The 23,025-nt window shown below is 33.2% G+C and overlaps 2 protein-coding genes across 4 annotated transcripts; both read right to left on the reverse strand.

Moving 5' to 3' along the window:
• LOC107623396 (protein argonaute 16) lies at positions 2,047-10,259 on the reverse strand. Of its 3 annotated transcripts, XM_016325634.2 has the most exons (23): positions 9,953-10,259; positions 8,765-9,063; positions 8,491-8,696; positions 8,195-8,416; positions 7,946-8,082; positions 7,761-7,858; positions 7,575-7,672; positions 7,314-7,482; positions 7,067-7,183; positions 6,832-6,939; positions 6,610-6,672; positions 6,384-6,497; positions 5,971-6,136; positions 5,774-5,886; positions 5,249-5,386; positions 4,982-5,112; positions 3,792-3,857; positions 3,442-3,505; positions 3,055-3,166; positions 2,907-2,980; positions 2,709-2,803; positions 2,596-2,627; positions 2,047-2,494 (listed from the first exon to the last, which is right to left on the reverse strand). In XM_016325634.2, exons 2-23 carry the CDS (start codon positions 9,053-9,055, stop codon positions 2,328-2,330), a joined length of 2,781 nt encoding a protein of 926 aa, XP_016181120.1. In that variant the 5' UTR covers positions 9,056-9,063; positions 9,953-10,259; the 3' UTR covers positions 2,047-2,327. The 3 variants fall into 3 exon arrangements, 2 of the variants coding, with proteins under 2 accessions (XP_016181120.1, XP_020968863.1); XM_021113204.1 differs by lacking the exon at positions 6,610-6,672; XR_002355263.1 differs by lacking the exon at positions 2,047-2,494 and having other exon boundaries at positions 3,820-3,857.
• LOC107621210 (uncharacterized mitochondrial protein AtMg00810-like) lies at positions 16,065-16,574 on the reverse strand. The gene has a single exon (XM_016323245.1). The coding sequence runs from the start codon at positions 16,572-16,574 to the stop codon at positions 16,065-16,067; it is 510 nt and encodes a 169-aa protein (XP_016178731.1).

Consider the following 23,025-nt stretch of genomic DNA (forward strand, 5'->3'; position numbering starts at 1 on the left):
TTACTTTTTAACTTTTCTTTATTTTGTTAAAAAAATTAGATTAATCAATTCTCATTGTTATTTAATAAAAATATAACCGTTTCAAAATATTTTTAAGTTTTCAGTTTAATGTCTTTGTATAAATGAATAATTTGATATCAGAAGTGATTTGTCTAACTAAAATAAAAGTTCAAAAATTAATTTAATAATTAAAATTTGTTAAGAACGGAAAATTTCGGCTAATAGTAAGTTAGTTGGGAATTTGGAAGCTTAATAGTTAATAGTTAATATAGGCCATTAAAATATACTATTTTATTTATTATTTGGAGTACAATGAATTGAATGATGTTGGTTTGACTCAAGAATGTGTTGGACACGTAAGGGAATGGAACAAAGACAGCAATTGGTTGTCCACATGGGACAGCAGTTGGAGTTGTAATAAACAAATAATATACTAATACTAATATTTCTACACACAACTTTTAAGTGTTTATCAATATTAAAAATAATTTATGAATGAAAATTAAGAGTTAAGGTGTTAACATGAGAATCAAGATAAAATCTTAAAACCAAAATAGTGTTTTGTTTTAGAGATAAAAGATAAAATATAAAGATAAAAACAAAATTTGTTTAAATTTGAAAATATGTATAAATCATTGGAACACAAGTTTTGTATCATATTTTTGGAAAACTTTCAAGTGTACCGGGAACTTCGATGTTCCAATTGCTTTAACCGTTGATTTCAATTAATATATATTATATGTATTTTTTATAATTCAGATCAACGGTTAAAAGTAAAACAACTGGAACACCGATATTTCCGGTACACTTGAAACTCTTCCCATATTTTTTGTACTTCTCAAAGACTCGGTCTAAGGGGAAAAAGGCACAAATTTTTTATCTCTTTATCTCTTTATTTATATGATTTTTTTTTTAACCAAAAGCAACTCATATATATATATATAGTCTATAGATAAGTGAAATTGAAATTTGGGTTTTGGTAGTAGTCTAAGTCAATATTGAAAGTGAAAAGGAAAACTATGGGTGTGGGTTTTGCTACTTAGGCACACTGCATAACAAAAGTAGGTATCAAAAGTCTACCAGTTGAATTAAATTATTATGAATGCGTGTGAATTGTGAAACCTACTTGTGAGTTGTGATGTGTGCAATTTTCAATTTTGATCCTTTTTCAGCATGTATTTATTTAGTACCTCCTCATAGGTTGTTTTTACCAATTGAATTTAAAGCAACATTTTATTTATTTATTTATTGTAATCTAGAGGAGTCACATAACTAATTTTGTATATGTATCTTTTTTTCATACAAGATAGAAAGAGACATGGTATGGAATGAAGTAGGCAAATTGGCTAGCTACTCTTTTTCTTGATTTCTACTCTCATTTTCTAGTATCTTCAGAAACAAGGTGCCATAACAATGCCAAAAAAAATAATAATAAAATAAAAAGTTGATGAATGTTGTGGCTTAAACAAACAAAATGTTGAAAAAGACAAAACTTGCTATCTCATTTGGGTTAGCTAGCACTTAAAATGTGCCTTGAAGTTGGTCAAATTATTGAATGAGTTGGTCAACTCAAGTGTACTATTTTTCATCCAAAATTTTATCTTAGATTTAGAATTTCAGACATATTTTTTTAAAAAGAACTTTAGCATGTTTCAATAGTTTGAAAATAAAGTGGTAAATACTTTTTTCTCTTAACTAAGAATCTCGGATTCAAATCTTTAAATATGTAAAAAATGATTTCTATAGAATCTCAAATTCTTTAAGGGTTAAGTTTACATTGTCTTAATATAATATTAAATTTAATGAATAATAAGGGCAAACTATAAATATATAAATATAGTAATATACTAATTACAACATTTTTCTAGGTGAAATTGATTTAAGTGTTTTCAATAGGAGTAGCAAAGAATGGGTAGCTAGATGAGTTATGTTTCAATAATACCAATGTAAATATAAGCAAATTGTTACATCTTTAAATAAATTACGTTTCATTCATGTAATTTTTCACAAAAATCACTGAGAGAACAAAGAATAGAAGCTTACCTCTTCAGACAATGAAATGACTTTCAAGTAATACCTGCATATAAAACAAGCTAAAGGAGTATCCAAAATGACCTCAAAATTATCATGAACAAAGCCCCATAAAGGTCATGTGGTTCCCAAAATCTTTTCACTAACCAAAGAGCACAGATATCTTCTACCTCTATCGGTCAAAGTCAAACAAAATCTGGGAATGGTGTATTTGCATGTATACCAACTATACAGCTTTCATATTTACGGTTTCAATGGTCACTCAAAATGTGTTCTAACTTCTAATTTAAGAGCTCTCAACAGAAGAACATGGTACTCTTGACATTCCTATGCAACCTTGGAAGCTCTGGAATGGGAATGTTTCCCTCTGAAGTAACATCTGAAGATTTTTCTGACAAATCATCAAAATTTAACATTTGCCCCATCTGAGCTGCAGCATGGTGTGCATAGCATATAGGTGCCACTGGAGAAAAGCAATGAAACAAAGTTTAAACATGTTTTTTTTTTCAAGTTGATATTTTTTTCTTTAGAGGTGTACAGAAAATAAACTCAACGGTGAATTACCAATTGAGGTTGCAATTGTACTCCTTTGGTTCCTGAAACAAATTACAAAATAGTAAGTGCACGAGTCCCGGGGTAGGTCAAAATATCAAGCAATAGGTAGGAAGAATGCATACACATAAGACAGCGAATGGATCAAATTTTGTAAGCCATCTACCGAGAAACCGATCTCGTCGAGCAGCACATGATAATGCACAGGCTTGGAAGTTCCCTATTATTGTTTGAGAGGAAAACAAGAAGGCAAACCAAATTGGATGAAATATCATAAATTTAAGTCAAGGTAAGATATTACACTGAATGCAAGGTAAACTTACATGGATCCCTTGATGAGCACACATGTAGAAATCATAATTCCTTGGATGTGTGATTTTTGTGTCAACAACAGTCCCTGAAAAGAACAATTAATGGGATGATGATACTGAATGTACCAGTAAAATACCTGGCACACGAGAGCTAGCATACCAGGAGGAACATTTTCTGGACCATTAGCTAGAAACAACTTTGTATGATGATTCTTCTGCGCCACAATTACTGTGAACTTGGGAATAATGACGGCCTCAAGAAGTTCATACGCCTATAATTAGAAAAGATCATTATTGTCGTCATCCTAGGATTAGGAACCATAAAAAAAGGGATACCGTTAAATATCTTGCATGTTTGGATTAACTTATTTGCTTTGAAAATTGTTTTCCAGAAAAAAGCTTCAGAGAGCCTTTAGAATTATTTAGCAAGAACAAAATAAGTGAACCCAAAGATGCACTATGAACAGTGTGCAAGTGTAACTAGCTACGAAGATATGAGCAACAAATCAGATAATCAAACAGAACAATGAATGGCTTGCAGAGTAACCTTCTTTATCTGGTTAAGCTCAACATTCAAAACCTGATTAAATTGTGATTCACTAACTCCATCCCTGAACATATAACCATAGGTTAGAATTAAATGAACCAAAAAGCATGCACTTATGGAAATTAAGGCATCTAAGTGAGTCCAGACACCAGACTCCTCATCCATATAATTTAAACTTTATAAACCACTCATCCAATACCAGAACAAGAATACTAATATTTAGATATCATATTGTAATAAGCACTACTAGTACCGTCCAGCTTATTACTATAGGCCTACAAACAGCTTAGTTGACCTGAAGACCATATATTACTGGATGTAAATTGAATGTAAAAGTGATCGAATGGAACCTGAAGACAATAATTTGAGATGGTTTACATTTATCACTTGATTCGTAGAAATCTAGAAGCAATTCTCTGCAAGGAAAAATCATAATGTAATCTTATTATCTTGTATATGATATCATGGAGTATAAACAGAATAAACAATTGCAATGAATGACAAAAATCTTCACATGCGGATTTCGGGATTCAATTAACAGTTGAGAATACACATTGTTAGATACAGAAAGAGGCATATTGGATATAACTCTTAGAGATGATATGATACATTAATCCTAAACAACTACCATAATTATATTCAATCTGCAAAATGATGTGACATTTTCCCAATTGAATAGAACATTATTAGTTCTATCTTAAATTATGCTAAATTTACGCAGCAAGTACTCTGTTTATGGTCATATCGGATTAGTAATTCACTGCTATTGGGTACACCCAACAAAAAACTTCACTGTTGGAAAAGGGCAGTGAAGGAGGCCATTTCACAGTTGATATCTTGGAACCGAAGATAAGAATTGAGAAATGATCATTACAATATATGAAACTATGAAAATGTGGAAATGCAATATAAGAATAAATAAGGAACATGCACAAACTCTCCTTGAACTTTATCTCATTCCAAAGTAACTTGTGAACTTCAAATCAGGAGACAAATTAACTTCCCAAAACTCAGTATCAGAAATACATCTCATTTTCAATAAAACTAGTTTATCATACATCTCATTTCAAAATTAATATTCTGGCTGTTTCATGTGTTCATGTTATTTTTTACACTAACTTTTATCTCCTTTTTCTTTAATTTATTTATAATTTTAAAAAAATCAAATACTTTGATAAGATATTAAATTTAAAGTGAGGAAGCATGCATATCATTGAACAAGGACAAATCAGTGAAACAAGTATTGTCATCTAATTATATATGTGGTCTGTTTGCCAGTTTGATTTAGATTTAATAGTTTGACCACAAACATATGAACTGTAATGTCATTTGAACTAACTGGTCAAGCCAACCTAGTAGCATAAGACTTGGTTGTTGTAATTGTTAACCTGTTTGCAAGTTTCAAATATTATATAGGCACTGCACTTTCATCTAAACTATAAGGGCTATAAAATGGGATGAAACTCAGCAGAGTACATGTGAGTATTTTTCCTATTAACCACAAAATATCATGGTAGCCCGTTAACATATTTAGTCGAACCTGATAATACCATTATCATTCTCTTCATCCACAGGCTTGCACAAGGCATCAATCATCTCCTCCTTAGATGACTGTGTTCTTGCAGATGCTCTATACCTTGAAATCAGTGGCCAACATCGTGATCCTGCAACCTACAATCCAACAGCATACAGAAACATATATCCTTAGAAAAAACGACAGAAAACACATATAAATTGCATTACGAGACAAATATAGCTCGACATTCTTATTACGAAAATTAAAAGAAGAACGAAAAGATAGCCTTACTGCTGCTATCGATGGAAGATTTGACTGACCAGGAGGACCATGAGAGACATCCATTCCCAAAATCATTGTTGGGGTATCTTTAATCAGGGGTAGATGCCCAGAGTGCTCTATTGCCAGCAAAGAATTTACTCCTCCAAGCTGTATAAATGACATGTATACAAATTATGAAAGTGAAACAAAATGTTATTAATACACATAATGTTCAATTTGTTGCAAGGATTGAAATGAATGTGTTTTATCATTTTTCAAATCTTGGCTGCATTGTAAACAATCTGTTTTAGTAGGTAGCATAGATATCCCAGTAATTTCCTAAAACAGTGTAATCAAGTTGATGGCTTCCTGGATTTTTTTTCACTCCCCAATTTTAGTATGCCTCCCCTATAAGAAAAGGTTGTTGTACCTTCATAGACCAAAAATCTCTTCTTTATTTCAAATATATTGCAGTAATAAATTACTTTAGAATATCACATCATGTCCCAACAGCTCAATTTTCTGCAAGGAGATGGCTCATAACAACTTGCTTACCTTAGAGTTGATTTTAAGAAGTACATTTGTAAGGTATTGATCAGTGATCTTGAGAGGACAAATGCACTGTGTGACAACACCAAAATCACTGAGACACTTCTTCTTCCAAGGCCCTAAGATTTGACAAAAGAAAATTGAGCAATTAAACAAACACAAAAATATAAAGGAAACCCTGCAAAATTAGACAGAAGACATACCATAAATTTCACAATGTTTCTTCTCTGGCAAGACACACAGAATTAACTTTGGTTCTCTTGTCAGCTTTGACGTAAGCCGCTCAAACATCTTTTCAACCCTTGCAACAGCACTAGATTTTTTCATCAGTGGTTCTTCTTCTATTAAAGTATATGGGCGTTCAATATTCTGTGTAAACATTCACCTAGAATCATATTGTGGTCATCAAATGCAGAGTAAGGATTGTCTGTAAGTTGGGATTTTGGAGGCAAGGGGAGGGAAGGATTTGTAGTGCAAAAATTCAATGTGTAAAACCACAGGCCTTTCCTTTCCTTTCATTTTCCTCCAAAATCCCAACTCACAAACAACCCATAAAGGGATGATCAATATTTTAAATTTTAAAACAAAATAATCAAATAGATGCACGGTAGCATACAATGCCCTTGCTCATTCCACATTTGATCAGCTCCCTCGATAAGTAACTGGTATCACAACGTGCAGAAAAGTTGACAACAGCCCAGTAATCAATGTGTGATGGTTGTAGCAGTGTCTGACAAGAGGAAAGGGAGCAATATCAATTATGAAAATATCTACTCAAATATTAAATAAAATTTGAAAAACAGGGAACAATTTATTTTTGAGTTGAAAGGATAATGAAACACCTTTTTACTGAAACTCCACCTTCCATTATTGGGGAAGCAATCATCATTCTTTCCAACCTTCAACTGTCAAAGAAAATTTTATTAGGACATAGGAGAATTAGTTTTCGGAATTAAACTAATCTGTTGAAACCAGCTTAGTTAAACCACTTTCTCTTTTATCTGTTACTTGCTAACTCCACAGTGCACATAAAAATATGAAATATGCCAGAAACCAATGTTTACCTTTGGTGGCTCAAGAACACGGCCTTCAACCTCAGTCAATTTCTTGTCAACATAAATTCCACATGCAGCAAGTACAGGGTCATGATCATAGGAATTATTTCCTACAGCCTACAAGAAATTGTAATGACCATACATATGTTATCAATAAGAATAAAACAACTCTTCTATTAAAAAATATATATATAAAAACAGAAAAGGAACAGCATATCATGATAGCACTAGAAATAAAGCTTACATTTGTCAGAGTCTTAATCTTGTCTTGAGGTTTTTGGCGTGATTTTTCAATTAAAGATGCTTTCTGAATTGGAGATAATGCCTTCGTGTACCGCTGGAGTGAAACAAGAGAACATAGCTACTCCAGCCGAAGTAAAGCATAGAGAAACAAGATAATCAGGTACAATTAGATCAATAGTTAATATCTAAGACAAAATAACATAATTGAACCAAACACAAGGTCCAGGCAAGAATTAAAATTTGCAAACCTCCAAAGGCAGATAAATAGGCCGGTTTGGCTTCCCAACATCAAGGCATGGAAGATACGCAGAAGAGGTCAGCTTCAAGCCGTGGTGTTTAGCAAAATACTCATATACAGTAATATTGACTGTCTCCCCTTGATTTTTGTCATCATCATTCCTCAACTTCATGCTAAAACTGAGGAAGAAATCAGACAAATAATTCTCCCCTTTCTTTTAGATTCCAATAACAAGGTATAAATACTTGACTTTAAAAAAAAAAGCACTTACAGTTGTTGAATGCAAGGTTTCTCACTCAAGCTGGAAACTTTAAATTCCTGGTTACGATGTTTTGCATGCACTCTTAAATTTTTAAGCACCTTTTTTGCCTGTAGATTACCAATAAAGAAAAAAATTATGGGGAATTTACTAATGTTGCATGATGAACCTTATGTAAATAGATTAGAAGTTTATCACCTTTGCCCAGTCAATGTAACGGGTTTCCTTCACATTCTGGTTATAAAGAAGAAATTCAATTACAGGTCCAGCTTTTAAGACCACTGTTGTGGACACATCTGGAAGTAAATAAATGAAGAATGTAAACAGGAAGAACACATCTTTATTATGGTAATATTTCAATATATATATTAGAGAAGTCATACCCATATTGAGAGACAATCCACCCAGCGTTGGACGAAAACTAGAATGAAAACCACGAATTCCCATCAAATTGCCTCCGATCTCACTGAAGTTCCTTGCATCATCTTGAAAAAAAGATTGTCTTACCAAGAGACACCCTCTTCACATTCTCACAAGAAGCAGTTTAACTAAGTTAGACAAAACAGATTATGATTAAATTCCATTCAAGAAAATCACAGAAAGTTTCTGCTATGTTTATCATTAGGCAAAACCTGTTAGCTGCTTGCTGCCTCAGTGCAATATCAAGCACTCTCAAAGCATCCTGATAGTTAGTATCTGACTCAACCTCTTCTAGGGGAAGAGCAATGGACCGCAGGGGTATTTTGACAGCGAAACTTATCTCCACTATGAATGCCTTGGACTGAAAAGAATGCTTTGACCTTTTGGTTTCTTCATGAGGGCTTCCATTGGCACCAGGATTATCAGCACCAGGGCTACGATTGGAAGACATTAAAAGCTTTATAGGGTAAAAAATGACACAATCAACCAAGTCCTATGAAAAACTTACTGCTTCGCAAATGATTCCTCAAGCAATACTTTGAACTCAAACTTATCAAATGGCAAAGGACCGACTGTATACAAAGTTCTCTCTCCATCATAGGCAAACCTTTTATCACCAAGTTCAGACGAGTAAGTTTGGCAAAGCCTATCAATCAATTTTCTCCCAATGCCCTTGCCTTCGACAGTTCTTTTATCTTCTGTAGTAATAGCAACCTGGAAAATGTTCGTTCAGCCAAAGCCTGAGATATAAGGGAAATTTCCGACAGAAAGATTTGACATACACTATATTGGAAAAATATTGCATCTGGATCAGTAACATCAACTTTGAAGTGATTGGCAAGCAATTGTATCCTCTTTCCCGTGGTCCCAAACCCCTTCTTACTGATAATAGAAAGCTCTGTAGGAGGCACTTGTGTCGTTTCCATATCAGACACTGCATTGAGTTCTGAAGGTGAAGCCGGTGGCCAAGGTGAATCTGGTAGTGAAGGCGAAGTCGGTGGCCAAGGTGAATCTGGTAGGGAAGGAGAAGTTGGTGGCTCATCAGCTTCTGCAATCCCTGGCATTTTCTCCATCTGAATCCCTGTTTTGCAAGGAAAGAACTCTATTTACTGGTAAAACTAAAAGGGAAGATAAGGCTTTACTTCTCTGTGTGAATAATGATAGTATAAAATAAATGGATTTTAACTAAAGAGATTTGTGATCATAAATGATGTACTCTAGTGTGACAATTTACCAAAAGGATTAGTGCTTCCGAATACAATTTGTATCAAAACACTTAATGATAAGTAGCATTCCCAATATGAAAGTTAGTTAAGGCAAATAGTTGAAACAGTTTCATTTGTTCATAAAACAAATGGATTGTCTTTATAACAGAACTCTGAAGTTGAAGTTAACTAACATAAATAGAGTATCCCTAGTTCCAGTACACAATGTATATCAATATGACTGACAAATGACAATAAGCACATTTACTATGAGAATATAAATAACTCTTTTACCTTTTGTCAAAATATGAGAATAGTAAAAGAACAAGATACTAGACTCAGATCCACATTGCATTTATATTTCAAACACATGTCCGGAAAAAAAAAAAAGTAACTCACTCCAACATTCTTTGGGGACTATTCAACATTTTGGTTGTTTCTCCAAGGACTTCAACAATATACAAATAGAATGAAAAGGACCACTATGCATTTGCTTGTTTTAGCTATAACCTCCATAGTTGTAAGTTGTAACAGACACATTCTATCAAACAGGTTGTGAGCTATCCTAAAACATTATTCACAACCCCATTTGACACATAATTGCGATCGTAAACTTTATCTTGGCACTAGTTTTCTTCCGAAAACAAAGAAAACGATAATCATACCAGAGCGAAGAATGGGCATGCAACAAAGAATTCATGAATGACATGCTTAAACTCCAAATAACAAGTTAGTATCAAAAGAGAGTAAAGAATGCAGTACTACCAAATCAAAGCTTAACGCTAGTTGGAGGGAGTGGCTGGAAGGAGAAGGAAGCGGGTAAAGTGAGTGGGGAGTCGGAATTTGAAGTGTTTCTTCGTAGCTGAAGTTGAAACGGGAGGTTTTGTTGGGAGGAGAGAAGAGAAGGGTTTCAAACTTCAACGGTATGTTTGGATGATTATTGATTAGTGCATGTTTTGACTTTTGACGTATCACTGTGTTTGGGAGATGAATAAGGAAGGACTAAGGAGGGAGTTAAAAGGAAGACGACTTAAGGAGGGTTACAAACTTAACAATGAGGGGGTGCAAATGGGCCGAGGGGATCCTTAAACTAGGGTTATTATTTTTAGGGCTGCACACGGATCGGATATGGCCTAAAATTCTATCCGATCCGCACTACGTTCATCGGATCGGATCGGATACGATATCCGCATTTTTTCAGGCTGGATCCGATCCGATCTGATCGGATCGAATATCAGGTATATCCGCATAGTTAAAAAAAAAACTATTTTAAGATTCTGTTTGCCTGTTTTTACAAAAAAATATCCAGAAAATTCATTTTTTACCTGTTTAAGTCTATTTACTCCTAAAATATTATCAATAAAAGTTCTCTTGAATAACAAAAATAAAAAAATAACACAAAATTTAAGTTTAATTATTCTAAGTTGAAGTACAAAATAAAAAATCAAAAACAAGATATCATAAAATTCATAAAATAACACACTAAAATTCATATCACATTAGGATTTACTTTCTTAAACTATGCTATTTATATGAGATGTGCGGATATGCGGATTTACGGATCGAATCCGCGGATATCACTGTCAAATCCGCAATCCGATCCTACCATAGTGCGGATCGGATCCGATCCGATCCGATAACTCTGCGGATCAGATAATATCCGAAAAAATCGGATCGGATGCGGATAATTACCGCGGATATGCGGATATTATCCGATCCATGTGCAGCCCTAATTATTTTTTTTAAGCTTTTTTCATGCTTGAGTCCAGTCTGTTTAGAGTTTGATAAGTCTAGAGTTTAAGACACAGGTAAATAACTTAAATAAGTTCTTTTGAAAAAAAAAAAAATTACCAACTCGAATCCGCAACCTCTTAATTGAGTATGAAGATACTATGCGATTTGAGCTATAACTCATTGGCTTTTGGAAAAAGAGTTTAAAGCATAAGGACTTTTATAGTTTTATTAATAGCAACTTATAAATAAGTTATTTTGTATTTGGATTTTTAGTTATAAAAGTACTTATTTTGAAGTTGTAGCGTTTGGATAAATAACTCAAAAGATAAATTTTTTTACAGAAGAGAATGAATATTAAAATAACGATGATAACAAATACTTTCCAATATTAAATGTTGATTTTACATAACTTAATCACTAATATTGTGTATGATATGGTAAGTGAAAATAAAAAATAAATATAAAATGTGTATCAATTTTGCTGTTTTTTATTTTACTCCTATTAGAATTTCCTTCTCCTTTATTGAGGTCAAGAACTTGCTATAATTAACTATGAAAATAATAACAAGCTATAAAATCACATGTAAAAAAAATAAAATCAAAACTGAAATTTCATACACAGTTAAATACAAATTTAATAATAAAAAATAGAGTGATAAAATGATAAAAAAAATAATTAGAAGAAATATATGCAGTAGATTATTTAGATGCAATATTGTCTGAAAATGAAAATGGTGGTGGAGGATCAATACTTCCATCAGATGAATCATTACGTTAAAATTGTGAGGTTTGGAACATTGGGTGAGAATGATAGTGGAATGATGGTGGAAGGCCAGTGCTTCTAGCAGACCTTGCCTGAAAATAGTGGCAAAGGATCAGTACTTTTCACGAAGTCAATAAGGAAAGTAGATTTTTTTTGTTTTGAAATTATTTTTTTTAAGAAAGTAGTAGAATGACTTATCGAAAAGCAGAGAAGTCATATATTTCTACTTCTTCTAAAAACTGTAAATTAACTTTTCGAAAAGTTAAAAACATTTTTTAAAATGGTGCCAAACACGCAGATGGTGACTTTTCATAATTCAAAAATAAAAAAAATAGCTTCTACTATTTTTCAAACAGGCTCTAAATTCTGTTTTATGCATTGATAAACGATATATCTATAAATAAAGTTCAGAACCATAACAAATTAGTTATTGATATGACAAATTAAAAAATACTGTGGATAACAAAACAAATCGACAAATCCGCTAAACTCAACAAACACATGTTGGACAAAGCAAATTAAGCCCAAAAAGTTTGCAGGTCAGCTACAGCTAACACCACGGTTCGCTTAACATCACCTTCAACTTCACACAACTTCCTTTTATTGTACATGGTCAGAGAAAAAAATGAATAGATATTAATACCTCTAACTGCACAACTGGTCTCAGCCTGAAGCCATCATTTTGATGATCACTGAAACACAACCGGTCTCAACATTTTGATCGTTAATATTATATTTCAATAATGGACATGAACGGAACATCATATTCATGTCAAGTGCATCATAGTATGTGAATCGCTTTCTGTATTTATATGTATTATTAGGAGTGGCAAAACGGGTTGAATCTGTTGGGCCAATCCGCTAAATTTGTTAAAAAAGATAGGTCGGGCTAGAATTTGAAACCCGCCAAATTAAAAAAATCCATCAAATTCGCACCGTCAAATTGGCGGGTTTTGGTGGGACGGGCCGGTCCGCCGGGCCGAAGATTTTTTTTTTTCTTTTTTTTTTATTAAATACTAGAATTTGAAATTAAAAAAATCCATCAAATTCGCACCGTCAAATTGGCGGGTTTTGGTGGGACGGGCCGGTCCGCCGGGCCGAAGATTCCGAAGATTTTTTTTTTTTTATTAAATAAAAGAGTTATTACTATTATAAAATTAATAATTATAGAATTTTTCAACATTTTTTTTCATTTTTTGTTTTTATTCTTCTTATAGTTATTAACTTTATTTATTTTATTTTACAATTTCGTATATATGCTCAAATTATGTAACTTATTTTTTAAAATAAAGATGATTTTATTGACAAATATTATTTTGAACAATTTTATTGAAGTTAAAAATAAAAAAAAATAGTAAAAAAATTATATTATAATTTAACTATTTTTTATTTGTATTTGATTTTTTAATTATTATTTTTGGTTAATTTTAATTAATTTTATTTTTCAAAAAAAAACAGAGCTAAACGGGTTGTTTGCCGGCCCGCCAATCCTCCATAAAGCGGGGCAAGGTAGCATTTTGAACCCACTTTAGTTGGCGAGGTGAGCCGACCCGCCCCATTTACGGTACAGACCTAGGCGGGGCAGGCTTGCCACCCCTACAAACTTTTGACTCAACTTGCAAATATATATAACTGTCATTTTTCATGCGAATTTCGTTTTCTTTCTCAATTTTTCTCAACGTTTTCTGCATCTCTATGTTCTGTTCCATCTCTGCGTTTTTTGTGTTTCTCTTTCTTCTCTATGTTCTCTTTGTTCTATGCATTCTCTTCATTCAAGTTTAATGCTTTTTTATCTGATTTGAATATAAAGTTTTTGAAATCAAGTTTTGAAATTAGGTTTGAACAGGTATTTCATTGTCGAAGATAATAAACGATTCAAGTTCAGACTATCAATAAAAATCAGATCAAAGTGGATTATTATTTTGAATCGAATCAAGTGGTTGAGGTCTGGTTCGATTCTAGTTAATGTAGTTCATTAGCAGTTTATGATTCTGTAGGTGAATAATGTTATTTTTGTCTTTGAAACTTGTTATTCATAGTTGATGGTTTGAATTGAATGTAATATAGGAGTTCTAAATCTGAATTATTATTATGATAAATCTGTTCTGTTCTTGTTTTGTTGTATTTCTATTTATAAATAGGTGTATTTTGGTAATCTTTCGATGTATTTTTAGGTTCAGTCTTTCAATTGGACCAGGCCGAAGTGTATTATTATTTTGAATCGAATCAAGTGGTGAGGTGTAGTTTGAATATAGTTATGTAGTTTGTTAGTTGTTTATGATTCTGTAGTTGAATAATTTTGTTTTTATTTGTGAAAATTGTTGTTTATGGTTGATGGTTTGAATTTGAATATAATGTACAAGTTATAAATTTGATTTTATTATTTTGATGAATCTGTTTCGTTCAAAATTTTGGAGTATTTTAATTCTAATATGGTGTATTTTAGAATGATTTCAGTGTATTTTTAGTTCCTGTGTGATGTTGATGAGCAGCTTGTTCTAAAAGTTGGGATGACTTTTAACACACTTGAAAAAGCTAAAATATTTTACAAAAATTATTCTAAACTCGTAGGTTTTTCTACAAAAATCTGGAACACAAATAAGAAAAGAAATGAAATTAAGAACCAATTGATTACATGTACTAGAAAGGGAAAATGGAAATCAAACATATCTCCAACTGAGAAGACAAATTCCTCAGATGGATTAAATTGTCCTGCAAGAATTTATATACATATGTTGAAGGATGTTGGTGTTTGGATCATTTCGAAGGTTGTGTTGCATCATTCACATCCGTGCTGTCCAAATCAAGTAGAGATGCTTAAACAATACATGTAATTAAGCATGTTTGTATGACATAAATAGAGAATAACGAGGAAGCCATAATCAGACCAAGCAAAACATATCAATCATTTGTCGCAACAGTACGTGGTCATCGTGAATTAAGTTTTATTGAAAAAGATATGAGAAATTGTATCACGAGAGAAGTGCGGAATATTTCGGAACTAGAGAATGCAAAAAAATTTGGAAAATACTTATTAAGGTTGATCAGTCAATTAAGATTGCTTTTTGGGCTGACCCAAGAAGCAGGACTGCTTGTGCGGGCTAACCCGCCGACCCGCCAATCCACCATAAAAGTGGGGCAGACTAGCATTTTGAACCCATTTTAGTTGGCGGGGCGGGCCGGTCCGCCCCGTTTATAGGACGGGCCTAGGCGGGGTGGGCGGATTGGGACGGGCCGACCCGCTTTGCCACCCTACGTACTACCTAACACATGAAAATCGCACTACTATATATACTATCTAACACCAACTTCGTACTCATTCATCCACTTACCAAAAACCTCAGCAACTGTAAGTAAAATACCCACAACTTAATTGGCCCCAAGATCACTTACTCACATAAATAGTACTGTCATATTTTCAATTTCTCAAACTCACCAACACTCATAATACTCATGGAACAAAAAAATACTTCTCATAATCATATTTTTCATTTCAGGAACACACAATATACAAGGCATATATGCCTTTATATAGGCAATACTTCCTACTAAAATAATAATATATAAATCACAAATCAATTTTGTAATGACCACCATTTCATGAGTTGGCTTCATGAATCATCTTTTAACTTGTATTCATATAGTTTCCATAATCTTCTAATTTCAATTCAATTTGATTTTGAATTTCTTCAATGTTGTAGAATGTTGTAGTTGTACTATTCTCTTGAATGTTCTTCAAAAATCTTCAAGCTTCCAATATGTTAGCTTCTAGCAATATCTAGTCAATTGATGATTATTGTATTCAATTCAAACTTTGCTTCTTCAATTCTTTAACCATGTTTTATGAAAATTCTAATCCATGCAAGTTGATAGATAGCACAAGAAGTTTGTAGAATCTTGGTGATGAACCATGAACTTGTAACCACTTTGAATTCAAATTGAATTTTGCCTTTGACTTTTCTAAACTTTTGTTACTTGCATACCACTTGATTTAATTTTCTAACATTGCCTCTCTTAAATCAAACTTGCAGAATTAATCATTCCAAGCATCTTTTTCAACTTGTAAAATAACTCTATCTTCAACGGTTTTGTAAAGATATCTACAACTTGGTCTTCAGTGAGACAGTATTCAATAAAAATTTCTTTTTCATTCACCAACTCTCTAATTTTGTGTAATCGAATATCAATATGCTTAGATCTTCCATGGAATACTGGATTTTTGCAAAGTGCAATAGCTGACTTGTTATCACAAAATATCATCGTTGGAGTACTTTGTTTCTCATTCAATTCTTCAAGAATTCTTCTTAGCCACACTGTTTGCGTTGCACAACTTGTTGCTGCTATGTATTCTGCTTCTGCTGTAGAGAGAGCAACTACTGGTTATTTCTTCGAAGACCATGAAATTGCACCAGAACCAAGATGAAATACAAACCCTGAAGTACTTTTTCTTGTTTCTATATCTCCAGCCCAATCACTATCAATATAACCGACAAGATTTATTTCATTAGTATTCTCATAATAAATTCCATCATTTAAAGTACCTTTGATATATCGAAGAATTCTTTTTGCCGCTTGCAAATGGTTGGTACAAGGCTCCTCCATAAATCTGCTAAGAAAACCAACTCCAAATACAATATATGGTCTAGTCGCAATTAAATACCTCAGACTTCCAAGCAAGCCTTTGTAATATGTAGGATTTACTGTTCTTCCTTTATCTTCTCTCAGCAACTTGAACTTCTCTTCGACTGGAGTAGGAACTGGCTTTGAATTCCCCATTTGAAATTTGTTTAAAATATCATTTGCATATTTCTTATGAGAAATAAAAATTCCATCATCCTTTTGAACTACTTCAATGCCAAGAAAGTAAGACATCAAGCCCATATCCGTCATTTCAAAGTGCTTTATTATAGCCTATCTGGATTCTGTAATTATCTTCAAATTGTTGCCAGTAAAGATCAAATCATCAACATAAAGACACACGATCAAGATATCTCCAGGTTCAACAAATTTGATATAAAGAGTATGTTCAAATGGACATCTTTTGAAACCATTCTGAGTGAAATAAGAATCAATCTTCTTGTACCACACTCTTGGTGCTTGCTTTAATCCGTACAAAGCTTTCTTTAACTTGTAAATTTTATATTTTTCTCTAGAAACTTCATATCCTGTAGGTTACTCAACATATACTTCTTCTTCTAAAGTGCCATTTAGAAATGCTGATTTAACATCCATCTTATGTATCTTTCACTTATTTTGGGTCGAGAGTGAAATAATCGTACGAATAGTATCTAATCTAGCAACAAGAGCAAATATTTCAAAGTAGTCGATACCTGGCTTTTGTTTGTATCCCTTAGCAACTAATCTTGGTTTGAAACGATCAACTTCACCACTGGGTTCGTACTTAGTCTTGTAAACCCACTTTACTCCAATCGGCTTCTTATCTGCTAGTAAATCTGTCAGCTCCCATGTGTCATTCTTCTCAATGGCATGAATCTCCTCATCCATTGCTTTCTTCAAAGTGTTATCTTTAGAGACTTCTTCAAAGTTCAACGGCTCACAGTCTGAAAATAGAGCAAAGTTTATGATTTCTTCATCGAACGGATCGTTGTCATTGCCAACTTCATAATCTGCTAATCTAGCAGGTAGTCTTTGCTCTCTTTGTGATCTTCTAAATGATTCTGGTTGTTCGGTTGTGTCAGGTTGCCTTTCTTCTACTTCATCACATGTATTTGGAATTATAGTCTATCAGCTGCTTTTCTGTCTTTGTGTTCCAGTCCCATATGTCTTTCTCGTCGAACGTCATGTCTCTGCTGATGGTTACTTTCTTTGTTTCAGGATTGCACAACTTGTATGCTTTTGAGTCTGTGTTATAACCAATAAAGATACACTTCTCGCCTTTGTCACCTAACTTCTTCCTTAATTGATCTGGTACGTGGGCATAAGCAATACACCCAAGACTCTGAAATGATGAATGGAAGGCCGCTTTCCACTCCAAACTTCCTCTGGAGTTTTATCTCGAACACTCTTTGTTGGACACCTGTTTAAAATATGAACTACTGTTGCGACTGCTTCTGCCCAAAATTCTTTAGGCATTTGTTTTGACTTGAGCATGCATTTGACCATATCCATGATGGTTCTATTCTTTCTTTCAGCAACTCCATTTTGTTGAAGAGTATATCTAGTTGTTAGTTGATGTTGAATTCCGTGTTGCTTAAAGTATTCTAAACACTCAAGATATTCTGTTCCTCTATCTGTTCTGAGAATTTTGATTTTACAGCTACTTTGTTTTTCGACAAACGTCTTAAATGTCTTAAAGACATCACATGCTTCTGATTTCTGCTTCAGAAAGTATACCCATGTATATCTACTAAAATCATCAATATAAGTGATAAAGTACCTGCTACCACCATTACTTGGAACTTCTACATAAAAGAGATCTGAATGCACAATTTCAAGTAATCTTCTAGCTCTCCATGACTTTCTTGTAGGGAATGAATCTATGTGCTTCTTTTCCAGTTGACAAATCTCACAAACACAATTGGGAATATGAACTCGTGGTAGACTAGAAACAAATCTTTTTTCTTGACAGGTAGTTTAGACCAGAGAAATGAAAATGCCCAAACTGCATGTGCCACAACCAGTAATCATCAACTATCACAGAACTCATGCAAGAGGGATTAACATGTTGAATTTTTAATGGAAATATTCTGTTTGAAGTCATCTTTACTTTATCTATGAACCTTCTGTTGTTGTTAAACACAGTGCAATATCCACGATAAGTTATCATCTTATATCCCTTCTCAGATAATTGTTCCATACTCAGTAAATTGTAATCAAGTTCAGGAGCATAGAAAACATTAGAAATATAACTCAAAGAACCATCCTTCAATTTAATTGGTATGTGCCTTTTTCCTTCAATAGGGATCTTTGTACTATTACCAAACTTTAATAATAGTTTAACTGAATCATCTAGTGAAGAAAATAGTTCCTTTCTACCAGACATATGATTACTACAGACATTATCCAAGTACCATATATTTTCATCTTCAGCACATGAATTACTTGTAAAAAATAAAGTTTGAGTACTCGGATTATCATCTATATTTTGATGCTATTTTTCTGCAATGTGTGCTTGATTGTTATTCATCATTTTAAATCTGTAATCTACTGCTTTGTGTCCATACTTTCCACAATGAAAACAGTTTGTTGAGTTAAGAAATTAACTGAATTAATTAGTGATGACAAACATTATTTTATTAGGCAAAGAAAATAATTAAATATTGATTATTTATAATTATATGCTGCTGATTATATATGATGATATGTTGCAGGCCAAAAACAAATAAAATGAAGCAGCAGCCCAAGAGAATAAGAGAAACATATAACCAAGGTTGGTGGGCTGAATGAAAAATGAAAATAAACTAAGCCCAAGGAAAAGCAAAGAAAGAAGCCAAAGGAACCAACGGGTCAAGCGAATCAAACCCGATCCAAGCCCGTGTCCATCAATTCAAGTAAATCCCACCAAGCTTCTCATACAAGATTAAAGTATTCACTCTTTCTCATTGCTTCCAAAGCAACATTCCCTTCTCTTTGTTCCAGTCAAATCACTAAACTTAGAAAAAGTAAGAAAGAGAGCTTAGTCCCTAAGCTAGTCATGAAAGAAGAAGGAAAGAGAAGGTTAAGCAAAAGAAGGGTGATGTCTAATCAACCATATCAAGAAAAGATCAGAAAGCTCAAGGTAATCCATTTCCTCTTACATGCAACACACTTTCTTCTCCTCATCTTCAACCCTCTACATTTCCGTTTTGAGCTATATGGAAAAGAGGATTTCTGTTCCTCTCTGCTGTATATCCACGGTATCAAACATGTCTTGGGGACCAAGTTGGTTTTCAAGGGCTCATATCAAGTTGACCATTGGAAGATTTTTATGGTTGCTGATTTATGGCTTTCGGTCAAGATGAGAAAGTCAGAAGCAAAGTTTCTACTCTGGGGATTAAAGAGAAAAAGTGAATCTGTGGGTTGGTGAAGCTCAAGGCTCAAGGTGTTGATGTTGGAAGAAGAACCCAGCAACATGCAAGGAGATAAAAGAGGTTTGATGTTCATTCAGAAACCAAGGAGAGAAAACCAGTGAATAGAGGTTTTGTTCTGAGAGAGCTCTTTGAAGAAGTTCAACTAACTGGACAGTGTAACCTAATCAAAGGTGCATTTCGCCAGTATGAAGAACTGAATCAGAGGCTTGCCAATCTGGTTTTTCGCATAGCAAAGAGGCTGTTGACACAGTCAATCTCCTTCATGTTTTACAGATTGTGATGTACTTTTCAATGTTTATCTGTCTGTAATTTCTTGTGAGAAAAGGCATTGTGAGAGAGCTCAAATAAAAGTCATGAGTGGAAAAGTGAGTGATACATTTGAGAGAAAAGCCTAGAGTTATTTTCTGATTTCTTTAGGTTGGTTAAGTATCTTGTATCTTGTACCTGTTAGGTATCCCTTTCTTAGTTGGGTTAGCACTAAGAGTGTATAGTTAGGTGTTAGCATAGCCAATGTCAAGTTAGGTTAGAACTTGAGTGTGAAATTGGTGTATGTAATACTTTTAACTATAGTGGAAATTCCTCCATTGTTGTGGAGGAGACTGGACGTAGGTTGCATAGCACAAGGCAACCAAACCAGGATATATGCTGGTGTTAGCTTTTCTCTTCTCTGCTATGTTCTGTTTTCTGATATTCATGAGACAAAAATAAATTGTCTCATAAATTTCCGCTGCTGAGTACAAACAGAATCAAAATTAAAAGTTTTGATTTAAAAAGGTTATAACAGAGATTGAAAAGGAAGGCATAGATTCAACCCCCCTTCTCTAAGCCTACCACAACCTTCACAGTTGAAATTGGTTCTTTCTTTATAAAAATTACCTTGACCTCTTCCTCGGTTGACAGACCTGAAACTTGTTTCACCTCTTCCTTGATTAGGTGGTGTAAAATTATTGTAACTTCCTTAGTTGTAATTGCCACGACCTCTTCCTCTGAAACTTCATCTGTCTCTACTTTGAAAATTAAAACCATGACCTCGTCCTTCTTGTGTACGGCTTGATTCTGCAACATTGTTTAAATTCACTCGGCTTTTTAGGGCTTCCTCGATTGATTTTTCTGACTTCTCCAGTATTCTACTGATGTGACTTTCTATGGTTCCTTGCAACTCTTCAATCATCATAGTCTCCATATCGTGGGACTTTAGTATCGTAGTCACCACATGGTCATACTTCATCGGCATGGTGTGAAGAATTTTCTCCACCACTTTGCTATCGAGCATGTCTTCTCCATAAACTCTTATTTTATTGGCAAGATCTGTAACACGAGTAAAATATTGCTCAACAGTTTCTGAGCTAGACATCTCGTACCTTTCATATTCTCTTCTTAAAGACTGCAGCTTTGCTTTCTGAGCTGTATCTACGCCTTTATATGACAGCTTCAATGTGTTCCATGCTTCTTTTGCACTTTTGGCATTTGCTATTTTGCCAAACACAGTATAATCTATACCTTGATGAATTTAAGATAGCGCCAATTGATCTCTCCTCTGTTAGGCAGCATCTGTTCCTTCTTACAAACCTGGTTCAATGAAATTCCACAGGTTTTGGGCATTCAAATGGGTAGACATCAAAGTCTCCTAATAACTATTTTTCCATCTAATTTGGGACCATACCACACAATATTGAAAGTATTTGCCATAACAACTCTATGAATAAATAACTATGTGAGAACTCTCTCACACCTCACAAACTCTCAAACACCAGGCGCTGGATTAACCAGCTCTGATACTAAATATAAGTAAAATACCCACAACTCAATTGGCCCCAAGATCACTTACTCACATAAATAGCACTATTATATTTTCAATCTCTCAAACTCATCAACACTCATGATATTCATGGAACAAAAGAACACTTCTCATAATCATATTTTTCATTTCAGGAACACACAATATACAAGGCATATATGCCTTTATATAGGCAATACTTCCTACTAAAATAATAATTTATAAATCACAAATCAATTTTGTAATGACCACCATTTCATGAGTTGGCTTCATGAATCATCTTTCAACTTGTATTCATGTAGTTTCCATAATCTTCTAATTTCAATTCAATTTGATTTTGAATTTCTTCAATTTTGTAGAATGTTGTAATTGTACTATTCTCTTGAATGTTCTTCAAAAATCTTCAAGCTTCCAATATGTTAACTTCTAGCAATATCTAGCGAATTGATGATTATTGTATTCAATTCAAACTTTGCTTCTTCAATTCTTTAACCATGTTTCATGAAAATTCTAATCTATGCAAGTTGATAGGTTACACAAGAAGTTTGTAGAATCTTAGTGATGAACCATAAATTTGTGCGTTATTCTATAGTGCTTAATTTTTTTTTTTCAGCAGTGCTGAAATAAGTTGGACAAAGTATTAAATTAGCACGTGTTGCCTTTAAAATGACATGAAGAGATAGAAAGTCATGAAAACATGTAAAATTGTAAATTGCAGAATTGGTCAGTGAGATAACAGGTAGTTATCACACAAAATTTGTGTTAATTGAGATGGTTATAATTTTTTAACCATTATAATAACTGGGTTATTTTTGTATTGTTATAGTTGAACTTTTTTGGTAGGTAATAAATTTGGCTGGTTGGAGGTGATTGGACTAAAATTATCCAAAAATACTCAAATAGAATTTTATTTTTTGTATTCTATAAACATCAGTCCAAAATGAAAAAAAATTACAATTGAAAGAATTTTTATTTCTAAAATATTTGAATATTTTTGGACAATTTCAGTCCAATTACCTACAATCAGCCCAATTTATCTACCTATCAAAAAAGTTCAACTGCAATAATACAAAAACAATCTAGTTAAACATCTCATGTCTTAAAACTATTCATTTCAAAAATTTTGGGTTCATTAAAAATCGAATTCTTGATCTTTCGAATTTAAAACTTTAATACTATGTTATGAAACCATTCATTCTAAAAACTTAACCTGATAAAAAAAATATAACACTAATAATTATATCTCTAATACTTTCTAAATCTCTATTATACGATTAAATTTCCATTAGCTCTTTATGCTTTTTTATTAAAAATTATAACCATCTCAATTAACACAAATTTTGTGTGATAACTACCTGACATCTCATTAACCAATTCTACCATTCGCCTACTTTTACTGACTTTTTTATCTCCTTATCTCACTTTAAAAATAACATGGTGTTAATCTAATACTTTGTCCAACTCACTCCAGCTCACTGCTGAAAAAAAAGTTTTTAAGCACCATAAAAGAATCCTAAACTTGTAATCACTTTCA

The sequence above is a fragment of the Arachis ipaensis genome, chromosome B10 (assembly GCF_000816755.2).
Source record: "Arachis ipaensis cultivar K30076 chromosome B10, Araip1.1, whole genome shotgun sequence".
NCBI classification, from domain to species: Eukaryota; Viridiplantae; Streptophyta; class Magnoliopsida; order Fabales; family Fabaceae; genus Arachis; species Arachis ipaensis.